This window comes from Mustelus asterias, chromosome 19, assembly GCF_964213995.1.
Source record: "Mustelus asterias chromosome 19, sMusAst1.hap1.1, whole genome shotgun sequence".
Lineage (NCBI taxonomy): Eukaryota > Metazoa > Chordata > Chondrichthyes > Carcharhiniformes > Triakidae > Mustelus > Mustelus asterias.
This window is the reverse complement of record NC_135819.1, coordinates 61541221-61559765: the sequence shown is the minus strand read 5'-3', so window position 1 is coordinate 61559765 and position 18545 is coordinate 61541221. Positions and strand designations below refer to the sequence as shown.

The 18545-nt window shown below is 46.7% G+C and overlaps 1 protein-coding gene across 1 annotated transcript; it reads right to left on the bottom strand.

The window, feature by feature from the left end:
• Positions 1 to 366: 366 nt before the first annotated feature.
• Positions 367 to 15126, bottom strand: miox (myo-inositol oxygenase). The gene is made up of 10 exons (XM_078234622.1): positions 14977 to 15126; positions 13662 to 13754; positions 11717 to 11797; positions 8140 to 8302; positions 6951 to 7018; positions 5239 to 5348; positions 4164 to 4231; positions 1927 to 1976; positions 1255 to 1367; positions 367 to 475 (listed from the first exon to the last, which is right to left on the bottom strand). The coding sequence occupies exons 1-10, from the start codon at positions 15124 to 15126 to the stop codon at positions 367 to 369; spliced, it is 1005 nt and encodes a 334-aa protein (XP_078090748.1).
• Positions 15127 to 18545: the final 3419 nt, after the last annotated feature.

Here is an 18545-nt window from a genome sequence, read left to right as displayed (position 1 = left end):
GATTGTGGAACAGTGGTGTCTAGAAAGGTAGAGTTGCTGTTACTGGATAAAAGCCACGCCCTGTACAACAGTAGTGAACAACTTTCCCAAGCTGGATCACAAGTGCACAGATGAGATGGAAGAAAATCAGGAAATACAAGGAGTTGGCTGAGATTAGAACGAGAGTCTGATCCATGGAGCTCACACTCAGACTAACCCAATGGATCCTGACCTGGATGTTTAGAAGCCAGAGCTGGTACATCATGCTCCATTTTATTGAGGGGAAGCAACTGTTTCACAGAAAGTCACCAATTTTGTTCCAGTTCTGAAAGGTGCTGTTGATCTGAGATTGAGGCGTTGAGGTGAGGTTTGATTGTGTTCCACTGGTTACCAGCAGAGTTTCCCTGGACAATACTTATCAATCAGTTGCTGATAGTAGGGCTGCAATTCCTTCACATTGGGCATGTCATCACACTTGGTATACAGATCAAACTTGCTGCAGGCAGAGAAGGGCTTGTTTTAGGTAGCAGAAGGCATTGCAACATGGAAAGCAAGCTGTCCCATCACGGACCCTCCCCCACCGTCCTGCCCCATCACAGACCTTCCCCTGCCATCCTGCCCCATCACAGACCCTCCCCCGCCATCCTGCCCCCATCACGGACTCTCCCCTGCCGTTCTGCCCCCATCGCGGACCCTCCCCCGCCGTCCTTCCCCATCGCGGACCCTCCCCCGCCGTCCTGCCCCCATCACGGACCCTCCCCCACCGTCCTGCCCCATCACGGACCCTCCCCCATCACGGACCCTCCCCCGCCATCCTGCCCCATCACGGACCTTCCCCTGCCGTCCTGACCCAGTTAGTTTCTATTCTTGCTGTGTACTTCTACTCCCTTGACTCATTGGCATTGAGATTCTCCACTTTAAACACCAGTTGAAAATTGTCAAACCATCCTCACATCATGTGTCCGATCCCTTTGTGTTTTGTCTGAGCGATATCAGAGTGAATCCAGTGACATTCGCATGGTAACCCTCTCCAGTACTGACCATAAAGACACTCCCTAATGACCTCAGTGCTCTCCTCATTGATCCCTTATGTTGGCACAGCCCTGTTTCGTTTAGCTAATTTTCAATCCAGTTTCAATGTTTCTCCTGTTCCCTGTTCTACTATTACAGAGCATTAATTGTACAGCACAGGATTAAAAGCCTTGCTGAAACTTCAAAAGGATCAGATTCACAGAATGCCAATTAGAATGGTCCTTGCATTTTTAATGAACTTACTTGAATTCTTTAACCCACTGAAGCATGTTCAAGTCTTTGTTGCTACAGAGATGCATGTAATCTCCTTCAGTGTGCCAGGGATAGAATGAATGAAAGCGGATCATGAATAGTCCCTGCATCAGACACACAAACGTGACAGTGACATGAGCACAAAAAGACACAAACACATGACCACACCTGCACACAGATAAATACATACAGACAGAAACACGCATGCACAAACAGAACACTTTATTAGACACCAAACATTTAGAGATATTTTCTTCCTCCCTGTAATTTGCTCTCAGCTGAGAGAACAAAGGCTCTGTCCCTTTACCTGGTGCTCCCGCAGTACTGCCTGCGCAACCTTGTGGCGCTCAGGCATTATTACCCACCAACAATGTAATATGCCCTTCTGAAATTGCGGTGCTCAGGTAGTGCTGCCCTTCTGATGTGGTGTGCCTGCAGTACTCTGACTGCTGCCTGGAATGTCAGTCTGGATTATTTGTTCAGTCCCTGGAATGAGACTTGAACCCATGACTTACTGAGTGAGATGGATGTGTTACTCAATGAGCCAGAGGTAACCTGGCATTGTCACCGCAGGTTTATGCAATTCCTAGAGCACGGTGACCACCTGACTCATTGACCTTGACTTATGCTCAGAGAAGAAATACAAAATTCATTCAAAATTACCTCTTCGGGGAGTGTACACCCATTAGTTTTCAACACATTGTACAGATATTCTACAAGAGAAAGGTGAAAGTTAAATTCTAGTGAGTAGCCCCAGCGTTAGGTTCAGTTTACCATTTTTCACAAGGTTTAAAGATAATTTTTTTTGTTTCATTTGTTTTATCCACTTTCTCAGTCTCCTGCAGACACTGTTCTGCACATTAACCAAGTGATTTGTGGCAGTATGAGACTGCGGTGCTGCTGAGAGAGGCTTTGGAGCCAAACCCAACTTGCACAAGCTCATTTTCGTTGAGTAATTATCTGTTCAGTCTGAGCGTAAACAGGATCTGTCCAAAATTCTGCTCCATTTGGGTTCTAACACCAGTAATCAGTCCCGACCAGATGTTAATGATTACCTTCTGACCCATTCAAGTTAGCTCATAGAATTAACAGCAGTGGGAGCTGCCTTTCGGCCCATCGTACTTGTGGTGACCCTTGCCCCCAACTGCAGCAATTTTCTTCTTCAATTTTCTGCTTGAATATAGGTCTGACCCACAGTGTCACAATTGCCACCACAGTTCGGGAAAGGAGGCAGGTCCTGAATCCACATCAGCCCGAATGATGACCGAACCCCAGGCTGTGGGCACTAACCTGATCCAACTGGCTCCCTAAGGAGTCTGGGTTGCTGTGGTAACATGCGCTTTTACATGCATGTTTAGTGCCATGAATAGTGACAATAGAGGCTCCCACAAAGTACACTTTTTCAAGAAATACACTATTTGCTTGGAATGTGGTGTCATTGGCTAAGCTAGTATTAATTGCCCATCCCTATTTGCCCTGAGGAAGATGTCAGCCACCTTCTTGAACTGCTGCAATCCACATGGTGTGGTGTAATGCTGTTAGAAAGGAAGTTCCCAGATTTTGACCCAAAAACAGTGAAGGAACGGCGATATAGTTCCAAGTCAGGATAGTGTGTGGCTTGGAGGCGAATTTGCAGTTGGTGGTGTTCCCATGCACCTGCTGCCCTTGTCTTTCTATATGATGAAGGCTGCAAACTTAGAAGCTGTTGCCAAAGGAACCTTGGTGAGCTACTGCAGTGCATCTTGTAGATGGTACATACTACGGTCATTGTGCAAAGGTGGTTGAGGGAATTAGTTTTTAACGTGGTGGATAGCATGCTGATCAAGCAGGCTGCTTTGTCCTGGAAGGTGTCAAGTTTCTTGGGTATTGGAGCAGCATCCTTCCAGGCAAGTGGAAAGTATTCCATCACACTCCTGACTTGAGCTTTGTAGATAGTGAATAGGCTTTGCGGGGTCAGGAAGTGGGATACTTTCTCCAGAATCCCCAGGTTCTGACCTGCCCTTGAAGCCATAATATTTATATGGCTGGTCCAGTTAAGTTTCTGGTCAATTGTAACCCCAGGATGTTGAGAATGGAGGATTCAGCAATGGTAATGCCATTGAATGTCATGGAGAGATGGTTAGATTCTCTCTTGTTGGAGATGGTCACTGCCTACCACTTGTGCGGCATGAATGTTACCTGCCACTTATCTGCCCAAGCCTAAATGCTGTCCAGGTCTTGCTGCATATGAATACAGGCTACTTCGATACCTGGTGGGTTGCGAATGGTGCTGAACATTATGGAATCATCAGCAAACATCCCCACTTCTGACCTTACGAGGGAAGGAAGGTCATTAATGAAGCAGCTGAAGATGGTTGGGCCTAGGACACTACCCTGAGGGACTCCTTGCAGTGATGTCCTGGGACTGAGATGATTATACTCCAACAACCTTTGTACTCTTTCTGAAATTCTTATCCAATTCTTTAAATGTTGTTGATCTCCCCCTCAGCAGCTCCTCATGTATAAATTGTTTGATGTAATATGCCTCTGTGACAATCTAACCATTATCTTCATTTTTCTAGTGATAATCCTCACTCTGTCCTTATTACTGATTCAGTGACCGGTGATAATTGTCAATCTGTTACCCTTGCTAATTGATACATTGACCAGTGGGAACAAACTCATTGTTTATCTGTACAAAACATTTTATAATTTTGAATATTAATCTACCAATGCCACTAGATCAATATATATTCTCCCATAATCTCTGACTCGTAACTCTGCAACTGTACTCTTAGAGAGCACAAACAGCGTACCAAATGTCTTTTTCCGCATTGTTTTCAGATGGTATAGCAAGTCCTTCATTCCCTTACAGATCTCCCACCTTCAATTGCAACATTGAACTCCTCATCACTGCTTACCATCATGTCCCCATGACATCAACACATTATCCAGCCCACAGTTAGGTTTGTACATCCCATAGAGCGAACTGCAAAATACATAATGAAATCATTAGAGGAACATTCTTCACTGAGCACTGTTTGACACCTTTACACCCTCTATTTTCACCTGAATACGATGACAGATGCTTAATATGTTGCTCAAATAGAGACAGAAATGTCATGAAGATATCACATAGCACATTTCCTGTCATTTTCCAATAACAACCTTAGAGTGCATTCCTGGTGACAGTCTTACTATTGCATGCTGAGAGCATTGGGAGGTGTTATTCACCCCACCCTCTCACCAAAAGTGGGCCGTCAGTCGATGCCTGTCTCTGGGACCATTTTTATTCCTATGTTCGTTAGCTACATGGGAAGCCACGTAAGGAGACATTAAGAAATATAACCAAACCATGGTCAAAGAGGTAAGGTTTAAGGAGCATCTTAAATGGAGAGGCTTAGAGAGGGAATTCCTAAACAGTTGTGAGATAAGGACAAGGAAAGAATGATTCACAGTCAGATGATGTGTCACTAGGGTGATCCCAGGAATTGGTGAGGGTAAAGGTCAGAACAGAGAGGATTAAAAAACATTCTTTCATGGGATGTGGGTTTCACAGGCAAGGCCAGCATTTGTTGCCCATCTCTAATTGCCCTTGAGAAGGTGGTGGTGAGCCGCCTCCTTGAACCACGCCAGACTGTGTGGATTTGACTTTACTGCAGTGGTTTTGGTGCAGCTGGTTGGCTCACTTGGCCAGTTCTGAGGGCAGTTAGAGGCAACCACAATGTTGTACATAGATTCTCAAAGCCTCTTGTACACTGCAATAGATCAGAGGGTGAAACCATTCTAGATCTGATCCCGATCCAAACAATGTTTCCCATGCAGCTAAAGAACAATTCAATAAAAATGGTCCCAGAGAGAGGCATCAATTGAAGACAATCGAGGGGAGAGAGTGGGGTAAATAACACCTCCTAAGATTTGTTTGGTTTATTTTAATGGCGAGGAGGTTTGACACTGAGAGCTCACAGAGATCGAGCGTAATAAGCAATCTCTTACCTATATCTAAGGTCCTTAAGGTCGGGATTGTCTGAGAATGTACAGTCCCTGTAAACAATGGAATCCTGAAATCTGCACCCAACGGGGTAGGTGTCTCCGACTACACACCACTGAAAAGAGACAATGATCACAGTGAGTTAGAACATGAACAGCATCCCACAGTCCAACAAGCAGGTATGTCGCAGCACAGAGTCCTTGCTCAGTGTTCACATCATCATTGCTTAATGACCTGGGCATGAAAACTAATGCTGTGTTAAATAGCGAGGAGGAAACCCTTAGATTAGAGGATGATATAGACGGGCTGATCAGATGGGCAGAGCAGTGGCAAATGGAATGTAACCCTGAAAAGGGAGAGGTGATGCATTTTGGGAGGGCTAGCAAGGCAAGGGAATACACAACGACAGGACGCTAGGAACTACAGAGGACCAGTGGGATCTTAGGGTACATGTCCAAAGATCCCTGAAAGCAGTAGGACAAGTAGATAAGGTTGTTAAGAAGTGATATGTGATACTTGCTTTTATTAGCCCAGGCATAGAATATAAGAGCAGGGAGATTATGATGGAACTGTATGAAACGCTTGTTAGGGTACACTTAGAGAACTGTGGGCAGTTCTGGTCACCACACTATAGGAAGGATGTGATTGTACTGGAAAGGGTGCAGAGGAGATGCACCAGAATGTTGCCTGGGCTGGAGTGTTACAGCTATGATGAGAGGCTGGTTAGGCTGGAATTGTTTTCCTTAGAGCAGAGAAGACTGAAAGGGACCTGATTGAGGTGTATAAAATTATGAGGGACATAGATTGAAAGAAACTTTTCCCCTTAGTAGAAAGGTCAATAATCAGGGGATGCAGATTTAAGGAGCAGGAGATTTAGAGGGAGTTTAGGAAAAACGTTTTCACCCAGAGGGTGCTGGGAATCTGGAACTCTTTGTAAGGATGGTAGAGGCGGGAACCCTCACAACATTGAAGGAACATTTAGATGAACACTTGAAATACAATAATATAGAAGGCTACGGACCAAGTGCTGCAAAATGGAATTAGAATAGATAGGTATTTGATGGCTGGCGCAGACACAATGGGCTGAAGGGCCTCTTACTGTGTTGTAAAGCTCTATGACTATCAGGAGATTAGGGTTTGAGTGTCGGGGATGATTTTGGCAGTGGCGGGGCGGTGGTGGATAGCAGGCTGAAGAAGTTGGGTGGGATCAAGATCTGAATGTGTGTACGAGGGTTGAGGTCTGAATCTTGGGGTCAGATCTGAGCCAGGGAAGAGGGATGATGGGTGAATGTGACATGTTGCAAGTTAGGACACGGCAGCAGATTTTTAGATGAGAATTTAGTGGATGATTATGGGATGACCTAATTTAGATATTTACGGTGATCAAAATATTTGATAGGGTAGATAAGAGAGAAACTATTCTCCCTGGCAGGGGGCTCCAGAACAAGTGGCATAGCCTTAAAATTACAACTGGAGCATTTAGGAGTGGTGGCAAGAACATCTTCACACAAATTGTAGTGGGAATCTGGAACTTGCTCCCCAAAAGATTATGGATGCTAGAGGTCAGATGAAAATATCAAAATATAAACTGATAAACTATTGTTCATCAAGGATGTGTGTGGCAGCTATAGTCGGTAGGGGCTACACACAATGATCCTCCTCACAATTTCCTCCATCTCCTCAAGATATTCTTCACCCTCAGGATTCCTGTCCTTACCTGTGGCTCCCCCCAGAGAGTGAGGATTTTCCCGACATCATGCAGCAGCCCAACCAGCTGGAGCCAGTCTACAAAACATTTTTAAAAAATCAACTGGAGCATGATATATAAGCAATTAACTCCACAACTTCCTGATTCTCATCAACCAAAACTAGCCTCTGCCCTCCACCAACATTTATTCTCCAACAACTAGACCCCCGATGAGCCTAATTGGGGGGGGGCGGGGGGGGTGGGGGGGGTGGAGTACCAAGTGAGCGCTGCATTGTCAGAGGGGAAGTACTGAGGGGGCAGGGGCATTGCCAATGGAGGAGCAGTACTGAAGGAGTGCTACACTTTCAGAAGGATAGTACTGAGAGATGGCTTCACTATCAAAGGGACAATACTGAAGGAGTGCTTCATTGTCCAAGGGACATTACTGAGGGAGTGCTAAACTGATATGAGGGCACGCACCACTGATAGATCTGCATTACCACAGGAGCAGTACTCTGAAAGCAGTTAATATGATAGTACTGAAGGAATGCTGCACTGATTCAAACATTATAAAATCCTGTACCATGTGATGCTTCAGAAGCTGCACAACCAATCATTTCAGCTCTGAAGAAGTCACAAGGACTCAAAATGTTAACTCTGTTTTTCTCTCCATAGATGCTGCCAGACCTGCTGAGTTTTTCCAGCATTTTCTGTTTTTATTTCACTCACTCATTTCTATGTGAGTTTGCGCCTCCCTGTGGTAGTGTGGCCACTTTAAGGAGGCAATTCCTGAGTGACATGTGATCATGCAGACCCTATGGAGTGGCAGCACAGAAAGCTGAGCCAATTGGGTGCAAGGGCCTGTGTGCTGCGCCGGGGAGGAGGGTGTGTTCCATTCTGTCAGACCCTTGTTTATATATATCTATTTATCATTGGTAATAGACCTTTATAACTTTAAGCCACAATAAGTCACTTTCAAAGTTATATTTATCCTTGCTTTTCACAGTCAATGTATGTGTGTCTCCCCAAGTTTGTCCCCTTGTCTTTCTATTTGTGTCTGTCTGTGTCTCTGCCTGGCTGTGTATGTCTCCTTCTTTTGTGTTTCCCTTCTCTGCGTGTGTTTCTGTATGTGCATGTCTCTATCCGTGTATGTTCATGTCTGTCTGTGTTCTCCATTCGTCACTGGAAGCCTCTCCTTACATAGAATTATGTGGATTACCCATGTCAGGATAGACCTTCCTGATTTCCTCCGCTGTTTGGTAGGCATGGAAAGAGTTCGGGAAATCCACATCAGGGTCAGATTCATCCACCATCTGATCAAGCGCATGAAGAGCGTCCATCACCGCCATCTGAGCATGTGAACACGAGGCCCATTGAGAGATCTACAACCAGAGACACAGGGAACCAGTTATTCAACCCACTAGTTCAATTGGTCACTCAAACACCAGCTGAATAGGTCACTCAACCACCTATATAGACCTGGCAGAGCATCACAATACCACCTCACCCAGTCCTTCACCTGCCCAAATGCCCCTCATGCAAAAAGTCAGTCCTCAGTACGATCCTCCTATCAAAAAGCAAATGTGAAAAAAAATCAGGAGGGTTAAATCAATGGATTAATAAAGGATCTGGATTAGAATTAAAATCTGCCAGATAAAACAGCAAATGAGGAATGGAAAGACTTCAAAGAAGTAATAGTTTGGGTACAGGCTAGACATGTTAAGAGGAGTGCAGAGAGAGTATGAGGATAGATTAGTAACATAAAAGAGAATGCAAAGACCTTTTAGAAACATAGGGGGCGATTCTCCCATCACAACCTGCAACTTTTCTGGCGGGTCGGGCTGGGAGATGTGCTTCGTCGGCCTTTATTCGGGATTTGCGCATGTACCGGGAATGCATGTGCATCTCCCAGAGCCGGAGAACAGTCGGAATCCAGACCATGCTGGAAATCGATGGGAAGACAGGTAAGTCATTTGAATCTTTTTTTAATGTAGTGTAAATATTTTTAGCAGTTCATTATCGGGAACTTACCGGTCCCAAATGAATCTCCCACCCCACCAGGAGTACTTCATTCCGGCAGGGTTCAGAGTAGCTCCCCACGTTTGGGGAACTAGCGGGAGACCCCACCGGAATGAAGGGGGGCAATCGGGGTCCCCTCGGGGGTCGGGTGCCCCCTGGGCATGGGCACCCTGGCAGTGCCAGCCTCTGCCCCCTGACACTGCCCAAGGGGCAAAGTGCCCATGCCCAGGGGGCACCTTGGCACTGCCCACCAGGCATCGGGCAATGCCGAGGGGATGGGGCCTATTGTGGGTGGGGCCTATTGTGGGCGGGGCCTAGGGGCAATCGGTGGGGGTGGGGTTCCCGCTGCCACTCTGCATGGTGATCGGTCTGGGCTGGAGGGAGGCCAACGATCGGGGCAGGCTGGGGGAGTGGTCTGCCAGGGGGGATCTGACCCCGGTGGTGGGGGGGGGGGGGGGGGGGAGTGTCAGCAGGGGAGAGGGGTCTGCCAGGGTGAGGGGGATGGGGAGATCGCCTCTACTGGGGGTGGGGGGGGGGGGATGTGGGCTGGACATCGGGGCGCTCCTGGGCAGGGGAGGGGGGGTCAGGGCTGGCCCAGGAATTGCTGTGGGGGCCGCGATCGGGCCGTGGGGGGGGGCTGGAGGGGCAGCGCTGCGGGGGTCCCGAGCTGGCCAGCGATCGGGCTGGCCAGATTTAGAGATTCGGGTGTGAAGTTGAACTGAGAAAACAGTCATGATCTAGAACAGTTTTCCCATCAGTTCAGCACTTTTGAGAGAATCACCCCCATAGTAAAAGGAAAGATGGAACTGATTAAGGATTGAAAAGGATGTGGCTGAAGTAGTAATTGATTACATTTGTCTCCACTAAAGAGGATGTTGCCAATGTAGCAGTAAAGGAGAAGGCTGCAGCAATACTGGATAGGAGGATCCTGGAGACACTTAAAAGGCTGGCTGTGCTCAAAGTGGAAAAGTCACCTGATCTGAATAGGCAACTGAGGGGAGTCAGGATGGAAACTGTAGTGCCTCTGAGCTCAATCTTCCTTGGATGTGGAGTTAGTGTCAAGAGGATTGAAGAATTGCAAATATTATACCCTTATATTCAGAAAAGGGGAATGGGATAAAACCCAGCAGTCTGCCTAACATTAATTGTGGGGAAACATTTAGAGACAATAACCTGGGACAAACTTAATTAGCACTTGGAAAGTATGGGCGAATAAATGAAAGCGAGCATGGATTTGATCAAATTCTATAAAGACAGAACAGGGAGGATTGATGTGTATGCGGATTTTCAAAACATGGTTGATGAAGTGCCGCATAATAATTTGTTTTTAGCAAAATCAAAGCCCGTGGGATTACAGGCAGAGTAGCTGTGTGGATACAAAATTGAGTAAGGGACAAAAAGCAGAGAGGCTGGGGAGAAGTGTATTGTGGATCTTCCAGGGGTTAGGATCAGGACCATACTCTCTCTGACAGATATTGATAGCCTGGACTTAGATGCATGGGGCATAATTTCAAAGTTTTCAGATGACATAAACCTCAGAAATGTAGCAAACAAACAGAAGGATAGTAACAGAGTTCAGGAGGTCATAAACTAGTGAAATGGGCAGACAGATGGATGAAATTTAATTCAGAGAATTGTGAAGTGATATATTTTGGTTGGACGAATGAGGAGAGGCAATGTGTACTAAATACAGGAGAGCACAATATTAAAAGTTCCAGGAGCAGAGAGATCTGGGGGTACCTGTACACAAATCTTTGATGTTGGTAAGACAAGTTAAGAAGATTGTCTAAAAACAACATATGGGATCCTTGATTTTATTAATAGAAGACTAGAGTACTAGAACCATAGAAATAGAACCATAGCATCCCAACAGTGCTGAAAGAGGCCATTTGGCCCATTGTGTCTGTGCTGACTCAATGGGCGGAGCATCCCACCCAGGCCCTCCCCTCTGCCTTATCACCCTAACCCCACACATTTACCATGGCTAATCCACCTAATCTCCACATAGAATCATAGAATCCTACAGTGCAGAAAGAGGCCATTCGGCCCATCGAGTCTGTACCAACCACAATCCCACCCAGGCCCTATCCCCATATATTTATCCACTAATCCCTCTAATCTATGCACCCTGGGACACTAAGGGGTAATTTAGAATGGCCAATCAACCTAACTCGCACATCTTTGGACTGTGGGAGGAAACCGGAGCACCCGGAGGAAACCCACGCAGACACAGGGAGAATAGAACAGTACAGCACAGAACAGGCCCTTCGGCCCACAATGTTGTGCCGAGAATGTGCAAACTCCACACAGACAGTGACCCGAGCTGGGATTCGAACCCAGGTCCCTGGAGCTGTGAAGCACTGTGCTACCGTGCCGCCCTTTAGACATCTTTAGACCACTCGCAAGGAACTTATGCAAACCATTTATTAAATTCTGGTTAGGCCCCAGCTGAAGTATCTGGTTCAAATCCTGGCATCACTGGAAGGATGTCAAGGATAATGGACTTCAGTTATGTGGAGAGAAAGAAAATTAACCAGAGATTTTAAGGTGTTGTTCAAAGTCATGAAGAATTTTGATACAGTTTATGAAGAGTAACTGTTTCCAGTGACAAGTGGGTTGGTCACATAGATTTAAGGATAGCTTTATCAAAGAGTTGGCACCGGCATGATGCACTAAATGTTTTCTTTCTGTGTTATATAATTCTACTATTATCTTCTAAGAGAGATTGACTGAGATCCCAGAGATCAAGATCCTGACTCTCTGGATTGATCACTCACCTTTCCCTTAACAAATTCCACAGTCTGATGAGTGTGCATCAGTCGATACGTGTTCAATACCCGTTGTTGGAGGAATCCAGACTGAACAAAAGCAAACAGCACACTTATTGAACATTTCCTTCCACACATGGCAGAGCATTAACGTTAATCCCTACAGTGTATTTCCATGTGTGTATGAAACCCAAACTACCATCACTGCAACATCCAGTCCTGCTCTCCTCCTCCCCTGCTATTGCTCTCCCCATGTGTCAGTTAGAACAAAGAACAGTACAGCGCAGGAACAGGCCCTTCGGTCCAGCAAGCCTGCACCGACGCATGACACCTTTCTAAACTAAAGACCTTTTGTCTCTACGCGGTCCATAGCCCTCTATTCTCTGCTTATTCATGTATCTGATGTGGAGATGCCAGCGTTGGACTGGGGTAAACACAGTAAGACGTCTCACAACACCAGGTTAAAGTCCAACAGGTTTATTTGGTAGCAAAAGCCACTAGCTTTCGGAGCGCTGCTCCTTCATGAGGTAAGTGGGAGTTCTGTTCACAAACAGGGCATATAAAGACACAAACTCAATTTACAAAATAATGGTCGGAATGAGAGTCTTTACAGGTAATCAAGTCTTAAAGGTACAGACAATGTGAGTGGAGAGAGGGTTAAGCACAGGTTAAAGAGATGTGTATTGTCTCCAGCCAGGACAGTTAGTGAGATTTTGCAAGCCCAGGCAAGTCATAGGGGTTACAGATAGTGTGACATGAACCCAAGATCCTGGTTGAGGCCGTCCTCATGTGTGCGGAACTTGGCTATCAGTCTCTGCTCAGCGACTCTGTGTTGTCGTGTCTCGTGAAGGCCGCGTTGGAGAACGCTTATTCATGCACCTCAACTGCTGGCACACCAGTGAGTTCACACAGATGAGTGACTTTTAAATCCCCAGATTGTGGGAAGTGCTTTCAAAGTTCTGGGGAGCTGATGACCCATCAATGTATTCACAGTGAGTGAGAGACCATTCACTGAGGAACTGGGTTCAGGCACTCATCTCAACTCACTGTACATCAGCACTGTACACTCAGGAGAAACTATTCAGCTGCTTCCAGTGTGGAAAGGAGTTCACTAAGTCATCCAACCTGCTGACACACCAGCGAATTAATACGGGGGAGAGACCATTTGACTGCCCAGATGTGGGAAGTGCCTCTGGGGAGCTGGTGACCCATCAAAGGGTTCACACTGATGAGAGGCCGTTCAAATGCTCTCACTGTGGGTTCAAGCAGTCATGTAACCTCACTGCACTCCCACCCCCTCCCGACCAATAATGTCTCCCCATCCCTTGGATACTCCTATACTTGCCCTATCACCTCCGATAACCGCCCCCCTCTCAACCCCAAACACAGCCACGTACTACTCTCAACCTTTAGATACTGCTCTGTTCTTCCCCCCCAACCTGGTATTCCTGCACTCCCACCCCAGTATTGATCTCTCCCCTGGAGTACTGCTCTGCACTCCTGCTCCACCCCACTGGTACTGCTCTGCACTCCCACCCCAGTATTGATCTCTCCCCTGGAGTACTGCTCTGCACTCCTGCTCCACCCACTGGTACTGCTCTGCACTCCCACCCCAGTATTGATCTCTCCCCTGGAGTACTGCTCTGCACTCCTGCTCCACCCACTGGTACTGCTCTGCACTCCCACCCCAGTATTGATCTCTCCCCTGGAGTACTGCTCTGCACTCCTGCTCCACCCCACTGGTACTGCTCTGCACTCCCTGGTACTGCTCTGCTCAAGCCCATACTATTTTTTTCAGGAGCTGTTCTTTCTCCCTGTGCAACTCACACCATATCCCCCCCCCCCCCCCCCCCCCCCACACACACACACACACACACACACACACACACCCACACCCACATCCCCTGGTACTGGTCTCTGTCCCAGTGCCACCTCTCATGATATTGTGACTCACCTGGAAGTTCCTGTATGCGATCTTCTCCTCATTATAGATCCGAGCAGCAGTCTGGTTGCACTCCTGCCCCGAGGGATTGGCGGGCTTTAAATTCTGAAATGAACAGCTAATTACTGGGTCCAACAGAAAGATTTCTTTATCTCACACCTGATCATAACTCTCAGAAAACAGCCAACATTCAAAGAATTTTGGAGATGAGTCACTAGTTAATGTGATAATAGGATCTCACAAACAACAGTCTGATAAATTACCAGATAATCTGTTTTTAGTGATATTTCTGAGGGATAATGGCCATGGAAATTCATCTGACACACAGACAGGAACCACTGTTTGAAAATCCCTGGTGTTTGTGACAATCTTAACTCTTGATTGATCCTACAATGTGGAGCCATTCATTATCTACCTTGCACAGTCGGTGGAACAACATGGGGCCATCGTTTGTAGGATAAACTCACAGCTGGAGAATGAGTTATGCCAAAGCTCAAAATAGCTCGGATTAAAAAAACAGACCAAGGAAGACCCAGAGGGGGAATCAGATATGAGAGAGCAATATTCAATTTTTCCATGTATAGTCCCTTCCCAAACGTCTGCACTGTCCCCTAGTCACAGAGCATTAATAATAATGGAGTGTGAGCCCCGACAGTCAATTCCCTATCCAATCCTTGCTTGATTCCAGCCTCAGTTTATTTCTGCCCAATCTTTTCTTGATCCTCACTCAATCCTGCCTGACCCCAGCCTCACTCGATTCTTGCTCACTTGTTGCACTAGTTTCTAGCCTCACTTGATTCCAACATCACAAATTCTCAGCACAGTTCTGAAGTTAGTTAAAGGACCAGAAACATCAGAAATTGGGAATAAGGGGGAGAGATAAGAAGAGACTGAAAGAATGGAGAGAATGAGAAAGACATTGTGAGAGACAGCAAGAGAGTGACAAGAGTAAGAGATGGGGGAACAAGAGAGACAGGAAATGAGAGACAGAACAGAGCTAGAGATGAGGGAGAGAAAGAGGGAGAATGAGAGAGAATGCGAGATGGAGCAAGAGAATGAGACTGACAGAGAAAGTTAGGATTAAGGAGACACAGACTGCTAGAGAGAGCATGGAGAGTGACAGATCCCAGGACTCACCCTCAATCTCACACAGAGTTAGGACTCTCTTTTTTTCTCTGTATTTCTATTTTCCTGTCTCTCTCTCCCCCAACCATATTTTCTTTCTCTGTTTCTCCCTGTCTCTGTCAGCCTGTCTTTCTCTCTCTCTCTCTATCCACAGTATCTTTACCATAAGCATCAAAGTTCTGTTTTCTCTGGACAGACTCACCATCTGGGGTTGTCTCACCGCCTGGGACACACTCTTGGCACTGCTCATTATGTGGGTGTCTAAGCTTGATCTCACACGGTTAAGTAGCTCTCTGTTGGATGGGGATAGGTCAATGTTCAGAGACAACAATGTGACCTTTTTACTCTTCATTAGACTGCAGAGATATTGTGAGTTAATTATTCTAGGGGCGGTTTATTAATTATCCCCATACCACTTTCACCTCATAGCTCATTTACTTGATTAATGATCGCACATCCAACTGCATTCTACACAGATACAGCCTTTAGCACCTTGACCTGTGTGTATGTATCTGTCTGCATGTGGTAAAAAGTTTTCAAATATAAACCATGAAATCAGGAGGCGAGAATCAGTGAAAATATAAGGATGGGATCTTGAGCCCACTCTCTGTCTACGGGAATGTGTTCAAAATATGGAGAGTTCAGAAAAACGTGAGATTGCCTGTTCCGATTTTAACTGACCCTCGCCTGTGGAGTGACGTGGAAGAGGCCAGTGAAGGGTGGAAATCTAATTTGAATGTTTCAACATATCCACTCACTTTGGATATTGAGGCCGCACTAAATATTCAGCTGGCACTGGCGTACAGTGCTGACCTTGCTATACTTGTGCCTACTTTCACCCGTGCCAATCAGGTGTCGATCGATCCTTAATCTTCCTCACCCTCTCACTACATCTAGGAACTTCCCCAGAATCCACAGCTGAGGCTGAGGAAGCCTGTTCACTTCCATGTCCTGTTGCCTGAGATTGCCTTGGTGGGTGTCCCCTGGGGGGCCTGGATCTTGAGGGCCCCGGCCTGCTTTCGGGCAGCACGGGTATTGCAGTGTTGCCCTCACCAGTGTATGGGGCTGGAGGAGTGTCGCTCACAGGAAGGGGGGACGCAGATAGGCTGGATACTTCCAGGGTCTCCTGAGTGAGAGGCCTCGGGCTGTGCACCAGACAATCCCCATCCCTTTGGATGCCCAATGGGCCCAGCGGTCTTCCATGGGATAGAGGGACAATTAGAGTGAGGTCCAGAAGCCCCACTGTCCTCTAGTGCAGACACTCATGGATTCCCACCAGTGCCTACACCATGCAGTTAAAGCCCTGCACTATGGATTTCATGCCCTCAGACATGGAGGTCATGAGGTGAACCATGGTACAGACATCTCCTGCCATGGAATGCATGTCCTGTGCCAAGGTCTCCACTGTGGACACCAACCTTGCAGTGTTGGCCTCACTGCACTATAGTGACGGCACCACCTCCTTGGACAGAAGGTGATGGGACTCCTCTAATCAGCCTTGCAGTCCGAGGAGTGATGCTGTCATCCTTCATGATGCCCGTGACTCTGCCTTTGCAGTTCCATCAGCTCTGGGATGACCTGACCCAGGGGCACGCCTGGCCTCCAGCATCCCTCTGAGTGCTGGTTCTCCGGAACATCCCTGCCTCAACCTGCTGTGAATCTTCAGCTGTGAGGTGCTCACCAGTGAGTGACCCAAAAGCCTTGGTGGGATCTACTTAGTGATCCCACCGAGGTATGAGATCTGCGCTGGTGCCGGGTGCAGGTGACAGCTGTGACATGAGGCTGACTTACCCTGGCTGAGCACAGAAGATCATTCATCTTCAATGGTGGAGTCTGTGAAGTCTCCCACGGAGCTGATCATGTCCAATGGGTCTAGGGAGCATGAGGATGGTCCGACCTGCTTTTCCTGAAAGAGAAGAGAGGTGGCATTAGTGCATTATAGGGGACAAAGGAGGGAACATTGATTACTCACTTGAGGCTTGAGGAGTCTCATGTTTGTCTGCTGCCCCCACTTCACCATCAGTGTAGGCGCGTCTTCCTCCACCTGGCCAGCTCGAGGGCTCTCTTTTCAAATGGCGCGAGGGTGCTGAGCTCTGGCATTACTCCAGCTGGGTGGGCTTGCTGACGCTTGTTGCGATTTATTTTGTCCTGAGATAGGGAGAGTGTAGGCGGCAGTGTTGACATTTAAGATGATGATGAGGTGTGGCAGGCGTGGGTTTTGAGTGGGAGCTGGAGTGTAAGGAGCATGGCAGCGAGTAGAGGGGGGGAGAGCATGGTGATTGGGGAGGGGGGAGGAGGGCTTCCTTACAGGTGTTGGCAAAGCTTGAGGTGGTTGGGTGAGAGATAAAGGTGGAGCTGCGAGGGGTGTGTGAGGGGGTCCAGAAAAAGACTGCATGAGGCTGACTTACCCTGGCTGAGCACAGAAGATCATTCATCTTCTTGTGGCACTGATGCCCCATCCTCTTTAACAGTGAGTTTGCACTCACCAGGGCTGCCATTGCATCCCAGGCAGGGTCGGTGACATTGGTGGGAGGCCTTTTCCTGGAGCGGGGTAGAGTGCATCCCGTTTCTGCTGCACGCCATTGAGAAGTAAGTCTGGTTAGGGTTCTCTCTGAGAATCACGATGCTGTCTTCCAGCCATCCCTTGCGGTAGCTGTGAAACAAGTGCTGGGGAGCTGTTTAAATGAAGATCTCTAGTGGTTGGCGTGATTAAGTTGAGCCATGGTGGGCGAATCAGGAGGCCGTCGCAGTCATGGCGTTATTCTTGTGGTCATATGAGCTTTTCTCAATGGGACTCAAGATCCCATCAGAAATTACCCCAGGGCCGTCAGCAGGATTCATTCCACTTTTCTCACCGAAACCAACAGTTTGCCAAACTCCGGTAAGATCATTCCCTATTGGCATGCAATTCATGAATTAATTTATTGCAGTGAAACCAGTTAACAGAGTTTTAAGATATAACTATAAACAATAGCGTACAAAGAGGATACAGAGTAAATGCCTATTTGGAGGCAATAACCTGTAACAAGGAGTTAGATGTGCTTGGGATAACTGAAACATGATTTAATAAAGATAGGACTAGCTGTTAAATATTGTAGGCTATATAACATGTTGAGAAAAGATAGGGAAAGAAAAAGGTAGAGATATAGAGATAACATGACATTAGATAAAGAAACTTAATATTAAGATAGAAACAGAAACCATATGGATTGAGATAAAGGATAAGATGGGCTCAATCACACTTCCAGGAGTAAACTGCCAACCATTTACCTGTGGAAGGGAAGTGGAAGAAAAATATGCAAACAAATCTAAGAAATGAACAAAAGACATTCCATAATGACTACAGAAGACTTCAACTGGATAACCCAGTCAAACATAGAGAGAATAAAACCCCCAGTCTGGATGAATTGTATTAACACACATTAAAATAAGTTATAGAAAAGATAGCAGAGAGACTATTACCCATGTATAAAAACTCGTCAGAAAAAGGACAAGGGAGCTTGGGAAAAATAAGGTTCCCTGTTACTTTTTCCATGGCAACACCCTGGCCAATCAGACTCAGCTTGTGCAAAGGGGACAATCAGCAATCCTTTTCTCCTGGAGTATAAATTGTTGTAATTGTTTGATATTTGGTATTCTCACATTTGTCCTGATGTGTGCAAGAGGGGAAAGCTTCGGCAACATATCTCTGTTTTCAACAATATTTTAAAAATGGGAATAGTGCCAGAGGGCAGCTATTGTTGTTCCTACGCATAAAATGAAAGGACAAGT

What these genes read in the sequence shown, in the direction of transcription:
- miox (XM_078234622.1), bottom strand. Translation starts at nt 15,126, where the DNA reads ATGAAGAGTAAAAAGGTCACATTGTTGTCTCTGAACATTGACCTATCC. An exon ending in GAAGGTCTATCCTGACATGG is followed by an intron (nt 7,019 to 8,139) that starts GTAATCCACATA and finishes AATGTTTTGTAG; the next exon opens with ACTGGCTCCAGCTGGTTGGG. An exon ending in GATGTCATGGGGACATGATG is followed by an intron (nt 1,977 to 4,163) that starts GTAAGCAGTGAT and finishes TTTCTCTTGTAG; the next exon opens with AATATCTGTACAATGTGTTG.